At 45.0% G+C, this 26,043-nt stretch overlaps 1 protein-coding gene across 4 annotated transcripts in view; it reads left to right on the top strand.

Annotated features, from left to right (window-relative positions):
* Window positions 1-786: 786 nt before the first annotated feature.
* The window catches only part of PRKCE (protein kinase C epsilon), a 543,399-nt gene continuing 518,142 nt past the window's right edge, over window positions 787-26,043 (top strand). For 2 of the 4 annotated variants that reach the window (XM_035272648.3, XM_078349415.1), the window contains exon 1: window positions 787-2,103. In XM_035272648.3, coding sequence (XP_035128539.1) covers window positions 1,756-2,103 — 348 coding nt within the window. In that variant the 5' untranslated portion in view covers window positions 787-1,755. Of the gene's footprint in view, window positions 2,104-15,261; window positions 15,323-26,043 lie in introns of all 4 variants that reach the window. The other 2 variants (XM_035272650.3, XM_078349416.1) reach the window with 2 other exon arrangements.

Raw genomic sequence — 26,043 nt, 5'->3', positions numbered from 1 at the left:
GCAGCTGGCAGCACGCTGATCGGAGCCGAAGTCCCACAAAGGGGCACCGATAAGGTCCAACGTAAATAGGAACAGTCACTTTGCAAAAAATAAACAGACCACAAACCAAGCCGGGGCTCTACCGAGCTTTCACTTGTCAACAAGTTCTCACAGCCTCCGAAGTCCAGGACAGATCCCAAAGGGGAGAATGCCCCGCCAAAGAAAGGCAAGAGAAAAGAATCGAGTTTAAAACCTCACCCGAGCCAGGCTCGTCCCTCCCTCCCCCCTTCCCCCACCGCCGCGTATCACAGCGTCCCGGGACTGAGTGACAGACCGGCCAGAACTCCGCAGGCAGCTTCTGCCCGCAGCCACCCGAGTTGGGGTGGGCAGGGGGAGGGTCCCGGGGCCTTTGGGGCAACTCGGCCCCTTCCACTCCCCCATCCCAAGCTCTAAAAGACTGAGTTGGCCGCAGGGTTCCCGATAGATGCGCAGCCCGGGGCCTCCCGGTCGGGACCAAAGGAGTCCCATCCACGGCCCGCGCCACGGGCACCCAGCCCAGCGCCGCCGCTCCCCTGGGTCCCGCGCGGGATCCCCGCCCGGCTACCCCGCCCGCCGCCGCGACCCGGGCAGCCTCGCCCGCTCTCCGCCGTTCTCTCCTTGGCTCACTTTTTCCGTATTGCTCCCCCAACCGGCAAAACTTTCTATTTCCCCAAACACTGCCGTGCGCGCGCGCGCGTGCACACATACACACTCACACACACACTCACACACACTGACGTCTTTTGCGCATTTCCTGCATTAGAGGGAGGGAGACTCGCTCGCACACCGACGGAGGGAGAGGAGACCGCGGGGGAGCGCGGGCTGGCGGGCGGCGAGCGAGCGGCAGCCGAGAGCGGGGACGCGGGGAGCGCGGCGGGCGGGCGCCGGCGCCCAGGAGGTGGGGCCGAGCCGAGTCGCAGTCCCGGCCCCGCCGCCGCGCTGCGCACCGCCCGGTGCCGGCCTGCGCCCCGAGCCGGATCGGCGGCCGCCCGGACTCCCGAGCCCGCGCGGATGTGAGATTCTGGGCTCCTGGCGCCTCCCGATCGCCGGCTTCGGCGCGGCGCTGCTTCGCCCAGGAGGAGGCGGCCCCGGCTGGCCGTAGGGCTTGTGGATTTTTAAAAATTTGGCTCCGAGGAGGACCATTTCCTCTCGACATGCATCCCTCCGGATAGACTGAACATCCCTCGGTCCACCCCCCGCCCCGTGCGGTCAGAGGCAGGCGCTGGGTGTGCGAAGAGGATCCGGGTTGAAATCTGCGCCCCCGGTTCTCGTCCCCGCCCCGTCCCACCGCCCCATCCCCCTCCCGGAGTCGAAATTTCCCGGGATTATGTTTCGGAAAGGTAGGTGAGCGCCGGGCGCGGCGCCCGCTTTCCCGCAGCCCGGAGCCGGAGAGCCAGCGAGGCGGCGAGGCAGCCCCCGCGGCTTGCAGCGGAGCCGACAGCTCGTCTTCTCTTCTGGAGGTGCAGCTGGTGGTCGGGGGGAGAGACTTGCTCCAAGCACGGACGTCCCCCAGCTCTCCCCCCTCCCTGTTTTCCGTTAGGAATCCGGCGAGGAAATACATGCACTGGCTGAGAATCGCCCGCGCCAGGGCGCAACGCCACAAGGTGTAGGGAGTGTGTGGGGTGGGGCGAAAGGGGACCCAAGAGTCCCCGTAGCTTGGAGCGCCGGGCCGTCGGTTCTTCATTCCTGCCCTCAGGGCAGACGGAGTGACCCCGGCCCCCACTCCCCGCCCCGACCATGGTAGTGTTCAATGGCCTTCTTAAGATCAAAATCTGCGAGGCCGTGAGCTTGAAGCCCACAGCCTGGTCGCTGCGCCATGCGGTGGGACCCCGGCCACAGACTTTTCTTCTCGACCCCTACATTGCCCTCAATGTGGACGACTCGCGCATCGGCCAAACGGCCACCAAGCAGAAGACCAACAGCCCGGCCTGGCACGACGAGTTCGTCACTGATGTGTGCAACGGGCGCAAGATCGAGCTGGCTGTCTTTCACGATGCCCCCATCGGCTACGACGACTTCGTGGCCAACTGCACCATCCAGTTTGAGGAGCTGCTGCAGAACGGGAGCCGCCACTTCGAGGACTGGGTGAGTCTGGGGCCTCCCCGTCGGTCCGGGAACCCGGTTGTGGGGTCCCGGGGAAAGATTCACTGGCCTTGATCGTAGGGCTCCGGGACTCAGTGACGACTGGGGGGTGTGTATGCCTGCAGGTCTCAGTTTCCTTGGGGAGGTACACTTCACTTCGTAGTTGGGGAGAAACAGGCATTGACGAGGAAGATGAGACTTGGAAAGAGGATGTGGCCCTCTGCCCCCTCTGTGCCCTCCAGATGGTGGTGCTGCGGGAGGTTTCCAAACTGGGAGAGCCTGGGCTGCTGGTGCTGAAGGTTGGCCGAGGACCCGGCTTTCTTCCGCAGGCGCGTGGTGGGCTGGCTGTGTGTGATTGTGTGTGGGTGGGTCCCTCCGTCCTTGGAAAGGCACGTGGAGCCTTTGACTGAAGGCTTGTTGCACGTCCTGGCTTTGTCCTGCTTAGCCGAGTGAGGAGTTGCTTTATTTTTTCCTCCCGGAGGAAGCCGGTGTGTTTGTATTCTTCTGCATGGCGGTTAGCTCATCTTCTGACATACAAGTAGAAAAAAAGTGTCCTCCTCCAGGATGTCCCCTCTATGGTTCCAGAAACATAAGCCGAGCTTGTTTTGTCCAATTCATTGCCCCATCCATGCAGAATGAATGTTGCATTTGAAGAAAGGTTCTGCTTGTGGGTAATTGCAAGACAGTGCTTTGAATTTTATTTAAAGTTATATTATTTCTCTGTTTTGATTGTCAAGCTACTGTGCAATAAAAGACGATTTCTGAGTCTGAGATTGAGTAAATTGTTAATTAATTTCATTGTTAAACTATTAAGGATTTGGAAATAGGCCTTGTCTCAATGTACTATAAACCAAATGCATCCGATCTTGGAACTTGGACAAGCAGATCTTAGTTTTTTTTTTCTCTTCTTGGAAGAATGGTGTTAATTTAGGACATGGATTTCTGTGTTTTCAGGTTTGTGACATGTTCCCACCAAGAGCAAGTGCAAGTGTTCCTCTGGATATATATGTTTTCAGGGTTCTTTGGTTTACACAAAAAGTGAGACATTTCTCTAAGCCTCAAAAGTGGCATAGAGCAATTGCTTTTTATTGAAAACCAGATAACTTCATGGATCTCCTAGAGGTCAGAAGTTGCACGTGAATCACTTTGGCATATCACCTTACATATTTTTTTCAAGGACACAGAGTTTTAGGGAGAAATAGGAGAGAGCCTTTTGTTTTTATGCTCATGGCTGTGATGTAGTCTGCCTGAAACCATGGTTACAGTCTCACAGGGAAGCTCCAACAAGCCACATGCGTAGAACTCTAGATTTGTGGTTTGCACTTTGGAAAGCAGGCAAACCTTTATGGAATCCCAAAGAACTCCATGGCATTCCATTCTACTTCACAGATGTCCCTCATCTCTGCTTCCCTCAGCCCCCACAGCAGAGCTCCCACTCGTTCCCCATTTCCTTTCCATGCATGGCCTTTGGGCCCTTTCCTCAGGGAAGCAGTGCATATGAGAGGGGGAGCGGAAGGGGTAACTAATTTCAGAGGCAGACCTCGACACTGAAAACCTGTGATTTTGGAGTTGTTGTTTTTGGACAGGAAAGGGACCAAAAAAACTTGACTCTGGTAGCAAGGAGATGTGGGATTTTTGCAGTGTATGCAGATGAGGGGCTTGGACAAGGGGGCAGAGAGCAGGGACAAGGAGCAGCAGGTTCGCATTTATCTAGAGAACAGATGTTGGTTGGAGGGAGAGTGTCTTCGTATCTCTGGTGATGCTTTGCTGGGCACACCCGAAACTCTGGGAGCTCCAGGACACGGTCCCCACCTTCATCACTCCTAGTGAAGCATGCAGTGGGAACTTGTTTGGTTATGATCCTCTAAGTTTCTCAAATTCATGTTGGATTTGGCTCTAGATCAGATCGTCTAGTGCACAGGCAAGTTTTACAGAGGAGGACATTGAGTTCTGGAGAAGCTAGGTAGAGAGCTAGGGTCACATGACAAGCAAAGGTGGGCTGGAGGTAGGGCCCTCACTTCCTATTGCCCACAGCTTGTCTGATGGGGAGCCCAGCCTGCCTATCTGGCCCCCAGCCTGTTCTCCCTGCAGATCCGTGTGCTGTGTCCTTGACACTTTTATTGTGCTTGATAACTTCATCTGTTTTGCCTTATGGCAAGTGTGAATTAGGTATGGCAGGTATTGGACAAACTAAAAAACTTGAGATAGAGAAGCCCAAAGTCTCAAGGATGAATCAAGTGGTGGGGCAGGTTCAGAATGCTCATCTGTTTTCGCTAGAGGATGCTGTGGCCACTCTGGTTCCTCCAGGTTGAAGGTGGGGATTCATTGGCAGGGGTGACTGGCCTTTAGAAATGGAGACCATTTGCAGCTGGGCTAAGTTTACCTTTCCCAGTCTTAATATTCAGGGTAAACCCATGGGTTCATCATACCTTTGGGTAGAATCCCCTGGGCTCAGGTCTCTGCACTCCTTACCTGGCAGGAATGAAGAGACACACCCTTCTCAGGTGTGGCTAAGAGATCAGACCTGAAGTAAAGGGGTGTGGAAAGCATGAAGCAGCTGCTTCTCTCATTGCTGCGGAACATTGGATTCAACTGCACTTTGAATTCACTTGTATTCCTGGAGTTTCTATTTTGCACTCAGGTTCAACCAGGGAAGCTTAGTACTGTGGGCAATCCAGAGGAAAATGAGGTCCTGGGTCACTCTCAGGGGGCTCCATTTCACTAAGGAAATGACACCAAGTACTTACATATACATCAAGCTTGTCCAACCCATGGCCCATGGGCCACAAGTGGCCCAGGATGGCTTTTGAATACTGCCAAACACAAATTTGTAAACTTTCTTAAAACATTGAGGTTTTTTTTTGCAATTCTTTTAGCTTATCAGTTATTGTTAGTGGTAGTGTATTTTATGTGTGTCCCAAGACAGTTCTTCTTCCAGTGTGGCCCAGGGAAGCCAAAAGGTTGGACGCTCCTGATATAGACAATTAAGTAGCAATTAGGTTCCATACCAGTGGTACCATGAGTATGCTAAGAGTTCAGAAAGGGAGTGGGCTAGGCACTGTGGCTGACGCTTGCAGTCCCAACTACTCGGGAGGCAGAGCTGCTGGGAGGATCGTTTGAACCCAGGAGTTCAAGATCAGCCTGGGCAACAAAGTAAGACTCCATAGCTAAAGAAAACTTAAAAACTAGCCAACTCTGCACCTGTAGTGTGGTGTGTGCCTGTAGTCTACTCTGGAGGCCGAAGCTGCAGGATAACTTGAGCCCAGGAGTTCAGGGCTACAGTAAGCTATGATCTGACAATCAGGCCATTATATTTCAGAGGTGACAGAGTGAGACCCTGTCTCTGAGGGAAAAAAAAAAGGGTAGGGAGAACTGGAAGAATTCAGGAGGGCTTTTGGAAGGAGGCATGAATGAGCTGGGTGTGAAACAGTAGGTCACATTTAAAGAGGTATCTGCAAGAAGGAGCAGTGTTTCCTGGCACAACCACTGCAGGAATAAAGGTAGACAATCCTGTGGTCAGGGGCTGCAGAATGGATCAGCAGGGTGGAAACTGAGTGCACCTGTTGGTAAGGAGTGGGCAGGACAAGGTTTCCCAAATGTAAGACTTTTATCTGAGTACTGACTGTGCTTTTATTTACTTAATAAATTCTTTTATTTTCCACTTAGTCTTTTCTTAAGCCCCACTGTTCATGAAATCACAGGTTTGGAGAGTATAGTTATGACTTTCCTTTGTTCACGTTAAAATAAACAGGGCTCTACAATACAGAAACGAAGTTCATTCCAGGTGTCTTTGAGCTTCATTAGTGATGTGGGGCCCACACTTTTTTAACACTGGAGTGAGCGAAAGTTTAGATAACTGAGGTAGAGTCTAGAATGCGTAAAAGCCAAGCTGAGATAATTATTCTCCAGAAAATGAGAGACATTTCAGTTGTGATGACAGAGGGGATTGCTTTAGAGAAAGCTCATTACAAAGAGAAGGAAATATTTTGCTGATGCTTTGAAGTAAAATCTATTATAACACTATTGCTATAGCTGGGTTTTCCAAGAACCAGTTAATAACACTGCTCAGACTTTCATATATAAGAATCACTAAGGGAAGGTGTTAAAAATATAGATCCCCTGTTCCAACCTTGAGAGCTTTTGATGCTATGATTTGGAATAAGCTGGGACTCTACATTTCTAACCAGCTCTCCCTGAGATTCTGACCAGATCAGGCTTGCTTTGAGAAACACTGGGCTAGAATAGAAATTGCAGGGCAGAGAGGGCTCCAGATAATTAATGAATCAAGCATTCGTACATAGAAATATCTTGAAATGTGACTGTAGAATTTTGTAATTTTTAAAGAACGATTTAGAATAATAATTATGTGAACTAGAAGTATTGGGATTCACTTTACAAGTGAAGGTGGAATGCTGGATGGAGTGGCATTGCATTTAGCACAGGGGTGAAAGGCAGGTGGGGCAAGGATTAGGGCTTTAAGGGCTGCCTTCAGGTGACAGCTGGCTGGCTTATTCACATTTTGGATTTTGCTCTATCATTGCTTCAGTAGTCTTCACACTGAGCTCAGTTTCCTCTTTGTTCTACTGCCCTGCCTCTGATGACAACTTTGGTGAGCGCCGTTCCCTTGCTGTATTTTGTAGAAGAGGCAGGCTTCATGACCAGACTGACCGATGTGGAGAAACCCTGTCTCTACTAAAAATACAAAATTAGCTGAGTGTGGTGGCGCATGCCTGTAATGCCAGCTACTCGGGAGGCTGAGGCAGAAGAATGCCTTGAACCTGGGAGGTGGAGGTTGTGGTGAGCTGAGATGGTGCCATTGCACTCAAGCCTGGGCAAGAAGAGCGAAATTCCCTCTCAAAAAAAAAGGACAGGCACTCAGAATACAGAGGCACAGAAAGCCATCCTTTAAGAGGTGATTCCCCAGAGTGGTAAAGTCTGGGGCCAGATTGCTCTGGACTTGAATCCCACTTCTGTTGCCTACCATCTTCAGGACCTTGTTAACCTTCTGTATTTCCATTTCTTCCCCTGTACAAAGTGGGGGATAATACATATACCTCCCTATAATGAAATGGGGTGATTGTGGAGATTAAAATGGGTTAATATGTGTACAGTGACAGTGCATAGACCAATGCCTGGTCCTTAGTAACTGCTCAATGCATGTCTACTACAATTATTATTATTATATCCCCCAAAATGAGCATGGACCTGACCTAGAGAGAGTTTTTGACAGAATTGATTATTATATACGCCCTGAGAAAGCTGGTTTCTGGATTCTCCAAAATAGCTCTCTTCAGACTGACCATCTCATTTGGCAATGAATGGGGACACTGCAAGTGTTGTTTCTGGTTTATATTTCCCAGGTAGCCCATCAGCAAAGCTTTGCAAAATGATGGCGCCACTGGTGACTCTGGGAGCGAGGCCTATACGCTGTTTGGAGAGGTTAAGCTCTGAGGCCGTTCTCCCTTGGCCCACCAGAGTTCACTTGGGGGAGATTCTTGCAACACAGATACCAGGGCACAGCCTCTAGCAGTGCTGATTCTGATGCCCTGAATGGAGCCTGAGTTATGCAGGCCTGCTGAATGACCGCACTTTGATTCATATTGCCCTAGAGCACATCTCTATCTTCCGGACATTTGTAGGGAAAATTTTTTTAAAGGATTTCTGAAACCTCCATTATCATTTAAACACAGTGGGGTGGGAGGGGACTACTAAGGGGGTAAGGAGGTAGGGAAGGGCTGGCAATGGTCCATTCCTCCTTTGTATGCCCCTTTACCCTGAATTCTTCCCCAGCAGCTGAGGGTCCCTGGAGCTCTCCCTTTCCCCTGCTCCTGTAATACCATGTAATATTGCACTTGCGCGTACATAGTTGGTTGTTTCACAACTACCTGAAGGATTCGTCCTTGTCCCAGTGCGATCACAGACAACCTCTTGGCATTGGGTCACTAGAGTTAAGGACCTGAGTTAGCTTCCAACTTCATGGACAGACAAGGATTGATTGTCCTGTTTCTTCTTCTTGGTGTCTTTGATCAGCAGCAGATTTAGTGAATATTTGAGACCCTGAATTCCCTAGCTCCTCAGTGGGCCCCTCTCCCTAGAATCAGTGAGTTCTAACTGTAAGGTGTCGCCACCACTCATTAGTTATGTGACTTTGGGTGTGTGACTTAGGCTTTTTAAGCCTGTTTCTTCGTCTGTAAAATGGAACTGTCATAGGTCTTGACTTTTAGGGTTGCTATGAGAATTAAATAAGGAACCATAAAGCTTGTAGCAGGTGGTCTGGGTATAATACATTTCAGCAACTTTATTAATATTTGAAGAGTTATGTGTGTATATTCATAGTTTTAGAATCTTAAATCAGAACATATGGTCCAGTGAAAGATATTTTTCTCCTTGATTTGTGAGTGTATTTATATGAAAAGTCTTACATAGTCTAAAAATACATTTGATTTAGTTATACTTAACAAATTGCCCTTTTGAAAATAATAGAATTACTTCAAATGAGATTGTTTTGGAAAGTCTAGAAACTGAGGCCATTGTAGACAAAGGTTAATTATTTATTGAAGCATATGAGTAATTGGAAATGAGGATATTTGGGAGCTGGTGTTTGGGTTTTACTGTGCCAATGTTATCTAGTTTCATGGATTTAAATACACTTTCAATGCTGTTCACACTAAATTCCTAATTCCACATCATACCTGACCCTGAACTCTAGAATTTATTTATGGGATTGCCTTCATGTCATCACCTTTTATTGTGTAAAGGGCATCTCAAACTCTTTAGACCTAATATTGTATACCTAATTTCCCCTCTCCCCAATCTAAGCCCTTCTTCCTTAGCTTAAAAAATGGCAACTCCAGCCTTCCAACGGTCCAGCCAAAAATCTTGAGGAGCCATCCTTGACACCTCTCATTCTCAGGTGCCCCATATCTTTTACATCAGCAACATCTGCTGTTTCTGCCTTCAAAATATATCCCAAATCAGATGTTTTTTATGCCTCTGCTGACCCCACTTGGGCCTAAGTCACTATTATCTCACACCTGGATTATTTCAACAGCCTTTGAATTGGTTCCACCTTGTCCCAGCTTCTCAGATCCTGTGTCTGCTCACGATGCCTTAGTAATATCCCTTACCATAATTTACAAGACCAAGAAAGTCAGGCCTTCTGCTGTGACCTCCCCGACCTCATCACCTGCTATTCTTCTCCTTGTTCATTCGTCTCCAGCTATCCTGACCCACTTGACACCCCTTAAACGCACTTACCATGCTCCTGCCTTAGTCTTTACACTTGCCATCCCATCTTTCTAGAATGCTCCTTTCCCAGATACCCACATAGCTCAAGTCTTCGCTCAGATGTTATGTTCTCAGTAAGGCCTTTTCTTGCAATCCTATCTAAACATTCACCCTCTTCTTTTACACTTTATATGCTCCTTTCCTGCTTTTTTTTTTCTTTAGCTCTTATCTCTATCTTATATCCTAGTTTTCAAATTTATCTGTGTTGTTTATCTCTAATACCAGAACACCAGACGCTGTATAAATGTTTATTGCTTTTTGTATACTGCTATATCATGGCACCCAAAACACTGCCTGGCACTTTGTTGAATGAATGAATAAATTATTGAATGAATAAATGAATTTCTTGGCACATTGTTGAAGGAATGAATGAATGCACACAAAACAAGTGTGTGTTTCTGTAGTACCTACTTTGGTCTAGCACTATTGGTAGATATGGGGTTTGGTACAACAAAAGTTGGGTATGCATAATTCCTGCCTCTCAGGACCATGGCATCTTGATAGAAACCAGCTGAATGAATTTCTTAACCAATCCTATACAGTTGAAAGAAGTGAGGAGGAGGAAGGATATTTTATTTTATAAAAATCTGTGAGATCCTTGAAGATGTTCTTATGAGAGAATGCTATATTATTTCCATGTAGCAATTTGTATCAAGCTGAAGAATCTCCATCAAGTCTGAAGTTCCTAAAAGTAGGAATTTTCTACCCTCTGGGTGCCCAGGGTCCATGCCAGGTGCCGTGGTGAGGGGAGAAGCAAAAGGCCCACTTCCCCTCCATTTGCAGAGTTTAAATGAAGTTTAAATTCTCATCTGGGCTTTAGATACAAAATCCTTTGTAGTTGGCAGCAACAAGAAATGAAATTTCAAATTCCGGCGCCTGAACTCACAGAGCTATTGAAGCATGTTCAGACAAAGCTTCCAGGGGTTTCACTTAGGCTAAAAGAACTCCAGAGCAAGCCTGCAGTATTTTACATAAATAAAAGCTACACTTGGCAAAACACTGTATTTCTCTCCAAGTTCCTCCGGGTATATATGGGCTTGTTAAGTAATTATAATCTATTATAATGCTAATCAGCTGGGCTTCACCTGTTTGAAATTTAGTTTTCTGGCATAAACCATGTGAAGTGGCCAAAAGTCTGTACTGTGCTGGGAGAACTGGGAGGACAGGAACATACAGTTCATTGTAACTCATTGACATCTAAACAAAATTGAAACTCCAGAGGAAATATAACTGAAATCTGTAATACTGTGCTGGGGAAGAAGAGGAAAAACAGAAGCCTGTCATAAAACCCAAATACCGAAATGAGGATCTCCTCTCTCCCCACCCCGACTCGTCCCCTCTACTTCCCCTTGAAGTCTCAAAGAGGTAGTTTTAAGCTAGTGAAAAGTCACCATTGTTTGCTAGCGAGGAGTAGACTCACTGAGCTCCTGACCCCAAGAAGTAGATAAGACTAAAAATGTAATCAAGCTCAGGAAGAGTTTTTTAAAATTTGAGTCAGTGTCTTGCTCTATTGCCCAGGCTGGAGTGCAGTGGCGCGATCTTGGATCACTGCAACCTCTGCCTCCCAGGTTCAAGCAATCCTCCTGCCTCAGCCTCCCAGGTAGCTGGGATTACAAGCATGAGCTACCACACCCAACAAACTTCTGTATTTTTAGTAGAGACAGGGTTTCACTGTGTTGGCCAGGCTGGTCTCAAACTCCTGACCTTCAGTGATCTCCCCACCTCAGCCTCCCAAAGTGCTGGGATTACAGAAGTGAGCCACTGCACCTGGCTTCAAGAAGAGTTTTATAAAATCATGATGAGTGAATCTAGAATTAATTATTGAAAAACAAAGTCTTTGATTTTGCTTATGTCCTTCTTGAAAAGATTTGTTTTTTTCAGACTATGGTATCTTTTGTTGCCTGTCTTCTTTCCCCAGGCAGATATAAGCAACTCGTGATCAGGAAGTGTCCCCCTCTACTCCCCTTTAGCTCTCTGGGGTCTGTCTTGTAGAAGCTCAAATAGACAGCATTCTTTAATCAGACTGACTGAGTTTGTGCTCTTAGAAGTTCATCATTTGGTACAGTGTGGAGAAAGAAGGAATTCACAAAAGATTCAAAGCAGTGGGCAGAGTAGTGTATTTATTCATTGTTCTGGCCATCCTTTCATTCACAGAGCAAATATTTACTGAATATACTAGGCACCATGCCCACTATGTCAAGAGCTGGTCATTGCTCTCAGAGAGCATATACTCTACTAGGATACACAATATTATTCAAAGAATAACATAAATATATAGTATGTAAAATTACAACTGAGAAGGACAGCTTACCACAATCTTTTCAGCACCTGGGGACACCCAGGCCTCACCTCTTCAGGACTGGATTGCCTAATACTTTTTTCTTTCTCTAGGAAGTGTATTGAATGAGGGAGTCAAGTGACTCCTATTAATTCTCCAGCTGTGAAATCAGGAGTTAGGATAGTCTAGATGATCTGTAAAGGGACAAGTTAACAGTGATCCTGACTCAGCTCTCCAGACCCTACATTCTGGGACTTGGCTACGCTTAACCTTCGCACTTGATGATATTATTCTTCACGAAGTTTATCCTTGTTTCTCCTGCAAAAGAGCCAACTTCTGCTTTTTTCCCTCCTTGCCTTTCTTCGTTGTGATCAAAGTCGCAAAGCTATTTTTGATAGCTTGCTTCTTTATCTACCTTTGTTCAAGGCCCACAAAAACATAAATTTAATTCTTAAATGGAGCTCTCTCTCTGTATCATTAAGCCACTCAAAGATTACTCTGAAAACAAGTAAGCAAGCAAGCAGAATTCCTAGAATATAGGTGTGTGAATCTGTCTCCCTACCTTCTGCACTGATGCTTATCTCAACCAGTTTAGGTAGCTGAGAGAATCATCAATCAGCCATTTAAGAAGGAGCATATAATTGACCAGCGTTTGCCAGACTGACTTCCAAGGAGTAGGAACCTTATGATATTTTCAGGTCTCCGTGATCAAAGAGGTTGGGAAATGTTACAGAATCAAATGCACATTAGTGTATGAAAGACTCAAGATGGTCTATCACAAAGTGAGTTGCACACCTCTGTTTAACCGGGTGTGTCCCCCAAATTTTTCATCATAGAATGCTCTTTTTTGGGAAACATTAAGAACTCATGTTTCGTGAACATATTTTGAAAAATGATAATTAGAAAAAAGAAGAAATGGATTTTCTCAAGTGGGCCATTTGGAAGATCAAGATTAACACCCTTTTATAAAACAGTGAATTTAAAGAACTGTATGGTTCAAAGGAGTTGGGAATTAATGTGGGTTCTGTTAGCTGGCAGAGGCTTCTTGGTAATATTTTGAGCCAGGCCTTGCAGAAAATGGTATCTAAATAGACAGGGAAGGGAGCCCCTGTAAATTGGAAGAAGAACATAGAAAATGTTGGACGGCAGTTTTTTAGTGTTTGGGGTTATGAGGGCAGTCAGGAGACCAGTTAAGATTAAAGTAGGAATGCAATCCAAAAAAAATTGCTTGATTAAAAAAACAAAAACAAACTATCCAAAGAAGGAGAACAGTAGTTAGAATGGAGTCCATTCATTAATCTCTCCATTCATCTAGCTAGCCAGCCATTCAACAAATATATATTGAGTATTTCTATGTGCTAGGAACGTTGCTTGGAGCAAAGTGTTGAACAAAATTACTTGTGATATATTGAAGTTTTAATTATCCAGGAAATCTATGCTGACGATCTCACATGCTGCATTTCCAATTAATTTTCTTTTGTTTGTTTATTGATAGGTCTGATAGGGATGGAGAATAACTTTGTAGTATCCTTCATGCCATTGGATGGTGGTTTGTCCAAGTTCACGGATCTAAAACTAGTAGGATGGGCTTTGGAGTTAGTCCTGGCTTTGAATTCTAGTTTTATTAGTTTTGACTACATATTGGGCAAATCATTTGACCTATCTGTACCCATCTCCTCATCTATAAAATGGGAATAATAGCTACCTTATAGCAAGTTTTCCATCAATGATAACTACTTATTATTGGTAATTATCTGTGATTAATGTTTATTATTGGATGCAGGTAAAATTGTGCTTCTATTTGGGGATTTTATTAGTAATAATCAACTGAAGGGTTGTCAGGAAAACCTTCTCGTCCTCAGGTCTCTGCCTGTTGGAAATGAATGAGCAGCAGGAGTTGGGTTTGCTGAATTCCAAGGGTACAGAACTAGAACTAGAATTCTACACACTTGGTCATTTTTTTGGGGGCGAGATGGAGTCTCACTCTGTTGCCCAGGCTGGAGTGCAGTGCTGCAATCTCGGCTCACTGCAACCTCTGCCTCCCGGGTACAAGCTATTCTCCTGCCTCAGCCTCCTAAGTAGCTAGGACTACAGGCATGTGCCACCACACCCAGCTAATTTTTTGTATTTTTAGTAGAGACAGGGTTTCATCATGTTGGCCAGGATGGTCTCGATCTCTTGACTTTATGATCTGCCCACCTTAGCCTCCCAAAGTGCTGGGATTACAGGCGTGGTCCTTTTTAAACAGCTCCAAGGGTGGGAGGTGAGGGGAACATGGATTACCTTCCCTTGGACTGGCTTCTGTCTTAGTGAATGGGTGTATCTGTGGCATTGCTCCCTCTTGCTTATTTGAAAAGCTGAAATAGGATGAAATTCAAATAGCTGAAATTCAAAAAGCATTGTTGCATTTTGACCTGAACATCCTCTGCCTTCGCCTGTGGGCCTAGTGTGGTAACTGAGGCTTTTTTTTTTAACATCCCATTTTCTGTGGTCCAGGTGTATGTCTCGTTTCTCTGGGCCAAAGCATCCCACTTCATTTTCCTACCCTGTGTCTGTTACGTATGCCCAACCGCTAATGCAATGCACACCGATTGCTCAGTTGTCCTGGGCCAGATTTGGGGAGTGCATAAAGGTGCAAGAGAGCAAGGCTTTGCTTTTGAGCATGATGTTGGAATTGCTGAGGAGTAACAAGAGTTGAAGCTTATCTGGCCTTCTGCAAAGATTACTGTACTCTCAGTAAGCAACTATGCATTTATTTATAATTGTTAAGACCCTTGATCTTTAAGCTTAGATTTCATTTTACATAATTTACATTTAGGTAACAAAAATGTATGTAGCAAGTAGTTCACCTAACCTTCACTGAAGATCAGTTCTCAGAAATTGCTTTTTCTTCTTCTTTTCAGTCATATAAATCCTTTTCTTCCTTTAAAGTGTTCAAAATTCATCCAGGAGCAGAAGGTGTTGTTCTTCTGCTTTGAAGCTTTGTGACTTTGAGAAAAATCACTTAACCTTCTCAAACTTCTGTTTTCTAATTTATGAAAAGGGTTAATAGCAGTCATCTTTTGCAGCTTCTCGAGTTGCCGTGAGGATTAAATAGGATAGATGTAGGTGAAATGTTTGGGCATTTAAGCATCAACTTGGTGCCCAGGTTGATGAGCAACCGTGAGCTTCTGCAGATTCACCATGTCTTTTTGTTGTTGTTGTTGAGACAGAGTCTTGCTCTGTCACCCAGGCTGGAGTGTAGTGGCATGATCTCGGCTCACCGCAACCTCCACCTCATGGGTGCAAGCAATCCTTGCCTGAGCATCCCGAACATCCTGAACATCCCGAGTAGCTGGGACTACAGGGACACGCTGCCACGCCTGACTGATTTTTTTTTTTTTTTTTAGTAGAGACGGGGTTTCACTGTGTTGCCCAGGCTGTTCTTGAACTCCTGAGCTCAGGCAATCTGCCTTCCTCCACCTCCCAAAATGCTGGGATTATAGGCATGAGCCACTGCGCCTGGCCCACCATGAAAAAAAAGTTTCTCTTTGGTACCCATGCTCCTTTGTCTGTCTTCTTTGCTTCTTCAGGACACCATCCTATTTCTCTTGCAGGTGTGCTGAGCCCAGAGTTTCCAGAGGAAAGAAAGGATGCTCAGTTAAATTTGAATTGCAGGTAAACAATGAATACTTTTTTTCCTATAGATATGTCCGAGATATTGCATGGGATGTTCTTATACCACAAAAGTATTTGTTGTTGATCTGCAATTCAAATTTAGCTTGGCCTTCGATTTTTATTTGCTAAAGCTGGCAACGTAGGCATCTGCTTCCCACAACCTCAATAATGAAACATGCCCGGCTGCTCTTCCTCTTGTCCCTGTGAGGGCAGAGGAGGGAAATGTAGGCTCTTGTTAAAATAATCCCAGCCTTAGTGTAAGTAGGGAACATGTTTTTGATGAGGGACCCCTTTCTAGGGCTTCTAGAGTCATGGAGGAGGCCTCCTGCCTTCATGTTTAAAGTTTATTTTCTGTGGTTAGCCTATAGGACCCCTTCCCTCTCCTCCCTCAATGGTGAATATCAGGGCTCTGTTCTTAGAAGGTACACAATTCCTGGTCGTGACCACCTAACTGGCTTTAAAAAATATTTCCTTCATTTTAGAAAAGAATATCCCATTTAAGCTCCAGGCGCCTGAGTACTAATTCATGGAGACAGCTTTAGGAGGGGGTTTTTGTACCTTGATTAGTCTGGTTCCCTGGAATCCAGGGGATTTGTGTATGAGTTGTATGGGGATCATGGCACTAAATACCCTTCCGGGTGCTCAGAACCCATCATTGTCTCCTGCCAGCCGCAGTTGCTTACATGGTGAAGTCTACTCCTCCTTCCAGACACTCAGGGCCCGGTGGGGTGTGCACCTCCCCCGCTTCCATTTTCTGCCAGGTGGATCTCTTATCCTCTAGGGTAGGAACCTTCTGCTTGAGGGCTTGTTTCTGACCTTCATATACAACCTCTTTCTCTCCCTTTGTGTTCTGCTCTCCCATATCCCCATCCCTGGAATACTCTAAGCAGCCATCTAAATCTCCTCTTTGGGCGAGCATTCCCAGAATTCTCTAGGCTACAGCTCTTTTGGCCCTTGGAATTGCGGTAACATTTACTGTTTGTGTCTTCCATTTACAGTTATTGATGCCTAGTGTTGATGCTTTCCGCCTGTTCTCTAGCAGAGACAGAAGAGGTCTGTTTCCAGGAGTAAAACTCCTACCTTTTTGTGCTAATGTTGGCATGTTGCCCTGCACAAAATAGATGCTTGATTGGTTAAATTAAAAAAAATTTTTCTTGAGTAGCTGGGGGGCTTCCTCTGTCACCCAGGCTAGAATGCAGTGGTGTGATAATAGCTCACTGCAAACTCGAACTCATAGGCTCAAGGGATCCTCTTGCCTCAGCCTCCCAAGTAGCTGGAATTATAGGCACATACTACCATGCCTGGCTAATTAAAAAAAAAACTTGTGGAGGCCCGGTGCAGTGGCTCACACCTGTAATCCCTTCACTTTGGTAGGCTACAGTGGGCGAATTACCTGAGGTCAGGAGTTTGACACCAGCCTGGCCAACATGGTGAAACCCCGTCTCTACTAAAAATACAAAAATTAGCTGGGCATGGTGGTGCATGCCTGTAATCCCAGCTACTTGGGAGGCTGAGGCAGGAGAATAGCTTGAACCCGGGAGGCAGAGGTTGTAGTGAAGCAAGATAGCACCACTGTACTCCAGACTGGGTGACAGAGTGAGACTCTGCCTCAGGAAAAAAAAAAAAAGAAGAAGAAATTTGTAGCGATAGAGTCCCACTATGTTGCCCAGGCTGGTCTCAAACTCCTGGCATCTCACTTCGGCCTCCCACAGTGCTGGGATTGCAGGCATGAGCCACCATGCCCAGCCTTGTTAAGTAAAATTTTAACATGAAGTTATAATATTGATCTAAATAATAGATGTCCTTTAGGTATTTGCACTGGGGTATTATTCTCCTTTCTTCCATGACGGAGGAGAGTGTAGTATTGTAAAAAAATTACATGCATGCACACACCTGTATGTATTTTAAAAAAGGAAAAGGCAAGAGAGGATGCCCACACATTTGGAGGACTTTTATCTTTTACTTCAGCATTATTTTTTAAAATTAGTTAACTTAATTTTCTTAGAGCAGTTTTAGGTTTATAAAAAAATAGGGCAGAAAGTATGGAGTTCCTATATACCCCCTCACCTCCACACCTAGTTTCCCCAGTTATTATATAAGTTTTAACTTCAAAAAGAAGTGAAAAAGGATGCAGCACAACCACCAGATATGGAAGCAGGTGGCACCATGGTGAAGCAGACGGGCTTTATGTGACAGGGCAGAGGATTCTAATGCTGGTTCCACCACTGAACCAGCTGTGTGACGTTTTGACAAGTTGAGTAACCTCTCTGAGGTTTCTTCATCTGTAAAACAAAGTCAGTACTATCTATCTAATTGTGTTTGAAATAAATAATATAATGCATAGAAAGTGCTTAGAAAAGTGCTTGTCACAGCCGGGTGCGGTGGCTCATGCCTATAATCCCAGCACTTTGGGAAGCCAAGTCGGATGGACCACTTGAGGTCAGGAGTTTGAGAGCAGCCTGGCCAACATGGAGAAACCTGGTCTGTACTAAAAATAGAAAAATTAGCCGGGTGTGGTGGTGAGCACCTGTAATCTCAGCTACTCAGGAGGCTGAGGCAGGAGAATCGCTTGAACCCAGGAGGCAGAAGTTGCAGTAACTGAGATTGCACTGCTCCAGCCTGGGCGAGGAAAGTGCTTATCATGTGATAAGCACACAAAAATGCTTGCTATTGTAATTATAATGCTATTGTAAAATATAAATTGTGGATTATGCGGTTTGGAACTGATGATATTGGTGAAAAATCCATTTGGTTTATAATTCTATAGGTCTGAGACTCACTTGGGGTTAGGGGTTGCTTTTCATCTCAGGGGTGTGTCCTAGACAGATGGTCCTTCTCTTATAATGAGTTACATAGGAAATGGCTGTGGTTGCCAAATGTGTATTTGCTGCCCACTTTCAAGCATTTATAGGCTAGTGTATATTCATAAAGTACTGCATTCACAGTTTGCTGGTTCATTTTCACCATCTCGGCTCCACCACTAATAAGCTGTGTGACCTGGAGGAAGCTGAAACCTCTCTGAGCTTCAGCTTCCTCAGTGTAAAATGAGAATAGTCACATTGGCCCTGCTTTCCTCACTGGGCTGTGAGACTCATTCAATATGCATCAGAAAAGAAAAACACGTCACACACATGTAAGTAACAGTGATGAGCAACTTTGGGATTCATGGAGGGGGATGGCCCTATCATTTACAGTTTACAAAGGGGGAAACTGAGGATAAAGGGTACCTCTTGGTAGGGACTAGAATGGGACTCAGACCTTATTTCCCCAAGTCCCTGATCACACTAAGCAACATTTGGGTTTCTTAGCCAAATAGTCTGCCTCACTCTTTCACATTGTTGGGGCTGAAGATTTAAAATTAGTCTGTGGGTTTTGTTTCTAGGAAACTGGTGTCTTGGAAGCCCACCCCCTCACGCAAGAGAATGTGTCTCTTTCTCATTGCTTCCTTATTCCTACTTGGCTCTTTAAAAATTTTTCTTTATCACTGCTTATCATATGACTGTGCACAGACAACCGTAAAGCCAACTATTTTAAGGGGAAAAAGGGAGGAAGACAGATAAGACAGTGATTCAGAAACAAGCAGGAAAATGGAGTCATATGGTTGTCCCCTTGTGGGTGGGATTTACAGCAGTGTTTTAGACTGAGAAAGCCTCCTTTTCGCCTGGAGAATAAATTAGGCCCATCAGGAATGTGTTTTAAAACCCGGAGGGAGCACTCCTTCACAAGTCCCTCATGTGGCCAGCCTCAGTGCTGGGCTGTGTTCTCCTGCGCTGCAGTGTGGCTGGAGCTTCTGCTCTGTGCCTGGGACTGGACTGAGCTCGATGCAGTGGGGGCTCCAGTAAGAGGTCTTGGTGCTTGTCCCCAAGGAATAAAAAAAGGGAGAAATGCCCACTTGAAAAGACTGATCGCATCAGTTTCAGGGAGAGTAGGAGGAAACTAGGACTTGCCCTATTGTGTTCCCAGCTATTTGGGGGGCTGAGTCATGAGAATTGCTTGAACCCTGGAGGCAGGGTTACAGGGAGCTGAGATTGCACCACTGTACTCCACCCTGGGTGGCAGAGAGAGACTGGGTCTCAAAAATAAATAAAATAAAATAAAATGTATATAATCAAGACAATCAAGTATATTATTAGTTATCAGTCACATACATATGTGTGTGTGTGTGTGTGTGTGTGTGTGTATGACACACTAATATTATTTAAGTGGCTTGTCTCTGATAGCTGAAGAGTTAGCTCTATGGACATCCCCATCTGGTAAGTCGGCCATGTGCCTTCTCTAATGGGTTTTGAATTTTAGGCAAGTAAGCCATCATCTGACTCTTTCCAAATTTAAATCTGTTAAGAACATTTAGGGTTTAATATGCTTTTTGTACAGGCTCCATTTTTCTTTTTTTTAAGGAGAAAGACATGAGAAAAAGAGTATAAAGGCTTATCCTGTCTAGGTTCTTGGTTTTCAAACTCTGGGTCAGGACCCCTCAGTAAAGATGATGAAATCAGTTCTGTGAATCTCTACAACAATTTAAATATGGAGATTGAACAATATAGACATTAGCAGAATGCTTTGCATGCAATATGAATAAATATTGCCTTCTAAAACTCCTACTTCAATTTTATTTATGTGAGTATGTATGAGTTTAATTCTTACTGTGAGTCCCAGTTTAAAAAAACATTGAGACACTTGCCCCAGAACAGTTTCTCATTCAGTCTAATTTGAATGAGTACCAGTAAAATGGAGATAAGTAAGTAAAGAAGATAGGATTCCCTGCACTCAGTAAACTTAAAATTTACTAGCCCAAATGATTCCATAAAAGTAAATATGTTATAATTCCCAGGGAAAGACTGATGAAGGCTTTGTAGAGGAGGTAGCTTTTGACCTAAGCCTTGAAGGATGGATCAGATAGACTGGTTCTGAGAAACCTGCCTGACTGCTCCTCAGTAAACAAGTCTCTGACGCCAAAGAATGCTGCAGTGCCCTGATGAACGGAAATACCTTCTGTAGCCTGAGAGCCCCCATCTCTTGAAACCCCTGTAAGTGGCATTCAACATCAGATAGTGGTGCTTCAGGGTTCCTGGGTTGAACTGTTGGAAACTCAAGGTTAGAGAGCTTAGTTCATGCCCTGTAATACACAGGGGGTTTCCTCAGCTCTGTCCATACTTCAGCTGGCACTGGAGAGTTTTCTACCTTCTGATCGGGAATGTAGCATCTTTGGAAGATAAGGTGTTTGTGTGCCACCCCTCAGGAGACTGCACAATCCATTTATTCAAAAATGTGTACTGATTTCTTTTGATTCACCCATCAAACTTGTATGGTAGTGAATATATTCAAAGCAGAAATTAAGATATTCCTCTTAATTTGACATTTCAGGACAAGACCCAGGGAAGTTACATGATGAATTGGTGGCTGAGGCAGATGAATGAGCACCTGGGTGTCTTGGTTTTTAGGACAGAGGTTTCTTACTGCACGTGCACAGGTATATAATCTCCCAAACACACTAGGTACAGGAGGCCTAGGGCCTGGCCTAGAAGGCATTGATATCGGTACCATTACACATGTAATACCATTATCCATTTATGCATTTAAGCTCTGTTTAAAAAGGCAATCAAATAAATCCAAATTTCTTCTTTTGTTCTTTCTTTTTTACCTTCTTCTTTCCCTTCCATTCCTCTCTGCCTCCCCCTACCACCCTTCTATCCCTTTCTTTCTCTTAAAGAAGATTAGGTAGGGGAAAGGTTCATAGACCATTTTACCTCCAATTGAAACAAATGTAAAAACTGTGATCTAATAACAGATATTCATTAAATCCTCATTTCTACATAAAAGTATAAGAGTTTAGAAGTTTAGTGACTTGATCAAAGTAAAAAAAAAAATCCAGTAAAGGACAGGCTTGGTAGTTCACACTTGTAATCCAAGCACTTTGGGAAGCCGAGGTGGGGTGATTGCTTGAGGTCAGGAGTTCAAGACCAGCCTGGCCAACATAGCAAGATACTGTCTCTACAAAAACATTTGAAAAATTAATCAGGCATGGTAGCATGCACCTGTGGTCTCAGCTGCTTGAGAGGCTGAGGCAGGAAGATCACTTGCACCTAGAAGTTCAAGGGTACAATGAGCCATGATCCTGCCACTGTACTCTAGCCTGGGTGACAGAGTGAAACCCCTTGTCGCAAAAAAAAAAGAAAGAAAGAAAGAAAGAAAGAAAAACAATCCAATAGAGACAGAAAAAATATGAGGAAACAGGTTTCCTGATTCCCAGTAAGGTACTTGCATTGCTATACCACGCTACATCCGATCACCATTCATCCATCATGCTTCCATCATGTATCCATCCATTCATTCATCCATCTCTACATCTATTCATCTATCTATGCATCCATCCATCCATCCATCCATCCATCCATCCACCCATCTACCCACCAATTCATCCATCCATCTATCTATCTATCAATCCATCCATTCATCCATCTCTCTATCCATCCATCCTTCCATCCACTGATCTCTCCATCCATCCATCCATCCATCCATCCATCCATCCTTCCTTCCTACCTTCCTTCCGTCCATCTGTCCGTCCATCCGTCCATCCATCCATCCATCCATCCATCCATCCATCCTTCCTTCCTTCCTACCTTCCTTCCATCCATCTGTCCGTCCATCCATCCATCCGTCCATCCAGCCAGCCAGCTGGACAGTCAGACAGCCAGACATCCTGTCAGTTTACTGGTCAGATAGTTAATGCTAATGCCATATGTCTAAAATTTTAGCAAGGGAGTCTGATTTAATATTATCATTATTATTTTCAATTTGCTTTTCATCTATTGACTGAAGTTGCAGCAATCAGACTACCCTTTGGGTTGATAAAACTCGAAACTTGTCTATTTGGTTGAGATTACCATTTGCCTAGGGTCTTTACATGTCAAGAAGATGGTAAAAACTGCCATGAGGGGCTGAGCATGGTGGCTCATGCCTGTAATCCCAGCACTGTGGGAGGGCTGAGGTGGGAGAATAGCTTGAGGCCAGGAGTTTGAGACCAGCCTGGGCAATGTAGTGAGACCCAGTCTCTAAAAAAAATTTTAAAAATTAACTGAGTGTGGTGGCATGTGATTGTAGTCTCAGCTGCTCCAGGAGGCTGAGGCAGGATTGCTTTAGCCCAGGAGTTTGAGGCTGTGTTGAGCTATGATGGCACCACTCTACTCCAGCCTGGGCAGCAGAGCAAACAGAGCCAGTCCCAGTCTCTAATAAAAACAAATAACAAACCAAAAATCATGGTGAGAGATTTTTCTTTAAAGACTCTTTCGGGCCAGGTACGGTGGCTCATGCCTGTAATCCTATCACGTTGGGAGGCCGAGGTACGTGGATCACAAGGTCAAGAGATTGAGACCATCCTGGCCAACATGGTGAAACCCCGTCTCTACTAAAAAATACAAAAATTAGCTCGGCAAGGTGGTACAGGCCTGTAGTCCCAGCTACTCTGGAGGCTGAGGCAGGAGAATTGCTTATACACGGGAGATGGAGGTTGCAGTGAGCTGAGAGAGCCTGAGATCACACTGCACTCCAGCCTGGCGAAAGAGTGAAACTCTGTCTCAAACAAACAAAAAGACTCCTTCAGTCCTGTTTTTGGGTTACATTGTTTTTGTTTCCCCTACTTTCTGAACTCTCTGGAGTGTCAGGATACATTGGCTTTTGTGATTTAATCAGCCTCCTGCAATGGTAGATTCTCCCTTTTGAGTTGTCACTCTTTCCTTGGAGCAGAGTTTCCCAAAATGTCTTCCAAACAATGAAAGAAGTGAATAGGTCATTCCACTCAAAAATGAATGCCCTAATCAAGTAAATGTGGAAAACCATAGATTAAATGAAGCTAAACATTTATTGCAGGACTTTTTTCACAGCCTTCAATGGGCTGATTTCCATCAGTTTTCTGGATGGCAATTGAGCGAGCACTGTTTCCAAGTGGATTCAAGTGTTCAACATGCTTTTAGGGATAGTTTTTATATCTCTTGATGTCATTTGGGAAACACTGTCTTAGAATCTGGCCCCCACCATTTGGGCTATTGGCCAAGAGGAACTAACATGGTGAGGAGGAAATAATCATTATCCATTTATGTTAATATTTTTATCATAAACACTAAAACGTAGTTTTTAAAAGTAGTATCCCAAGTGTTGTTTATAAGCCCTTGACTAAAGAAGAGAGAAAAGCTTAGTTGAACAAGTGTTTGTGCAGTATATGAAAATAGAAGTGCAAACAAGGCCCCTATTAGCCGGATTTTCTGAGTGATATTCTAGGAGTTCATCCTTGTTCTGTCTTTAGCAAGTGGCATTTATAAAGCAGTAGCAAAGCCGGTGTTATGGTTCCAGGGACCATTCCTATGGAATTACATGGGCTGAGAACACAGGCCCGTGCTTTCTCCTCTTTTCTGAGTCAGGTCAGGGTGAGTAGTATCCAAGGACAACTGAACTCCTGCTCCTTCTCTTCACAAATCAATTGTTGCTTGATTGGACCCAGAATGTTTGCTGCTAATTGACTCTATTTTGAAGGTGTATCTCAATATTTCATTTCCTTGCGTTTATTGGAAAAGATTTTTTAAAAGCTACTTGGGAAGATATAAGTGTGATTGTTGGGGTTGACTTGTGGCGAAAATGTGAAGGGGTCAAAGACTGATTTCAGGTTTCACGCACGCATCTTCCACTTCCAAGCACCTCCAAGCCTGGGGCCCAGCCAGGATTTTTCAGTTCCTCTCGGCTGAGTATAAACTCAATTACACCTAGGTAGATGGCCATAATGATATAAATAACACTGGCGCTTTAGAAGAGTGCTGTGGAGGAGGCCTTTCTTTATCTGAAAGGTAACATTGCAACCTCTGGAATTTTCAGATATCACTGACAGGAAAAGATGGACTTTTGGGTCAAGAGGAGTCTTTCCAACCAGGTACTCACTGGAGATCGGGCTATTTCTGAGGCCATACTCTGTGTCAAGGGCTAGGGGTCTTTACATGAGCCTTCAACTGTAAGTCAAGGCCCGTCTCACTGTGGTCAGTGGATATGTTTCTAGATTACCTCACCTTGGAAATGCTTGTCTCTCCACTCTGTGAGGGATTAGTGCTTTTCCACTTTAAAGAAAAAATAGGCCATAAATTACTGAGGAATTTTATGGCACAATCCAAAGCCCAGATTGGAGGCCAAGGAAAAATAAAACTCCAGCTTTTTTATAGAAAGTCAGACGGAAAAGAGAGATTGCTTCCTGAAAAGAGGTGGGCGCTGCTTGAGGGAGAGGAGAGAAAGGGCTGTGAGTGATTGACAGGAACTCCTTTCGGGTGTCCTGGAAGAGTTTCTGAGAATTCTCAGCCTCATCTTGATAAACTTGAAGGCAAAGAGAAGCAGGCAGTTGAACTGTTTGGGAAATGGATGAGAGACATGATTATTTTTGGTAGCAAGATTTTCTGTGTTTGGATTATGCATGTTATAAATCCAGTATCTTAATTTCCATTTGCCTTGGGTGAGCCATATGCCTGATTTTAATTCAATGCTGATTAAATGTCAGAGAAGGAAAGGAAGGGATGAGGTGGAAGTTTCCAAGCCTGGCTGACCAGGAAGAAAGCAGTCAGATCCTAGGAGACTCGACCTTATCAGTTACAAAGAGAACAATTCCCTGTAAGTTACAAAACAAAACAGCACAAGAAAACACTTTGTAGATGTACATTAAGCAGTCTCCTTTCCAGAAAACATTTCCCCACACCAGGAAGACCCAGCGTGCTCCTTAGCACCTTGGCCCAGGTCTTCAGCTCTTACTCAGCTCACCTTTCCCTACAGTGAATAAACATGATGCTGTTTTTAAGGCTCTGCAGCCTTGGTTGTAGCCCATGTTTTACTCCAGAGCAGTGAGGGCACTTGTGACCAGCTTTGGGGAGATGAATACATTGTCATGTATATATAAATGCACTGTCATTTATCATTTCAGAATTGGAGTGAATTCTAAATGAATCATAACAGTTGCATTTAATGAATTACTTTCCTGGGTATTGGCTAATTTTAAACCGGTCTGACGAGTTTTAAGGTCCATGTGGTTTGAGGAAATTCAGTGGTGCAGTTCCCGGTTTGGTCCTCCTCATTTCCCTCCAGCCCTGCTCCTTTTCAGCATGCCAGGCTGCTTGGCTGGGTTATCTTTAATCTCTGTAGGTGGGAGGAGGGAAGGCGAGAGGTACTGGGCCCAAGGTCATGCCAGAAGAGTTCAGGCCTCTGCCTGTTAGCTGACACTGCTCGGAATTCCCAGGGGTCTCCAGGGAGTTAGCCCTCCGCTCACACATGGGCCTGACCTTGGCGGAAGGCAGCCTTCCACCGGGAAGCCTCCATCTGGCAGGGTGGGTGGGTGGGGTCAATTCTGGCTGTGGAAGTATCTCAGCATTTTACTCCCCTTCCTCACACTTGCTGCCTCCACGCCAGGCTTTTATACAAGCAACCCCGGTCCCTGGTGGTAGCTCCACATTCGTTTTCTATATTCTAAAATCATGGCCTAATGGACACCAATGTTTGACTTGTTTTTTTTTTTTTCATTTGTTTGTTTTGAGAAGTTGTTTACCATGGGAGTGAGGGAAATTTTGTGGTCCTGGGAAGTACAGGGAGCCTCTGGATGGCTTCACTGGGGGTGTCACTGCATGGTCATTATCAGTGGTAAGTTTCCCGGTCTCAAGATGGAAGCCCCTGCTGCTTCTCTGCCACATGTTTGCCTCTGTTGA

Source organism: Callithrix jacchus, chromosome 14 (assembly GCF_049354715.1).
Source record: "Callithrix jacchus isolate 240 chromosome 14, calJac240_pri, whole genome shotgun sequence".
NCBI classification, from domain to species: Eukaryota; Metazoa; Chordata; class Mammalia; order Primates; family Cebidae; genus Callithrix; species Callithrix jacchus.
Note: the sequence above shows the minus strand (reverse complement) of the source record. Positions and strands in the feature narration are given on the sequence as shown.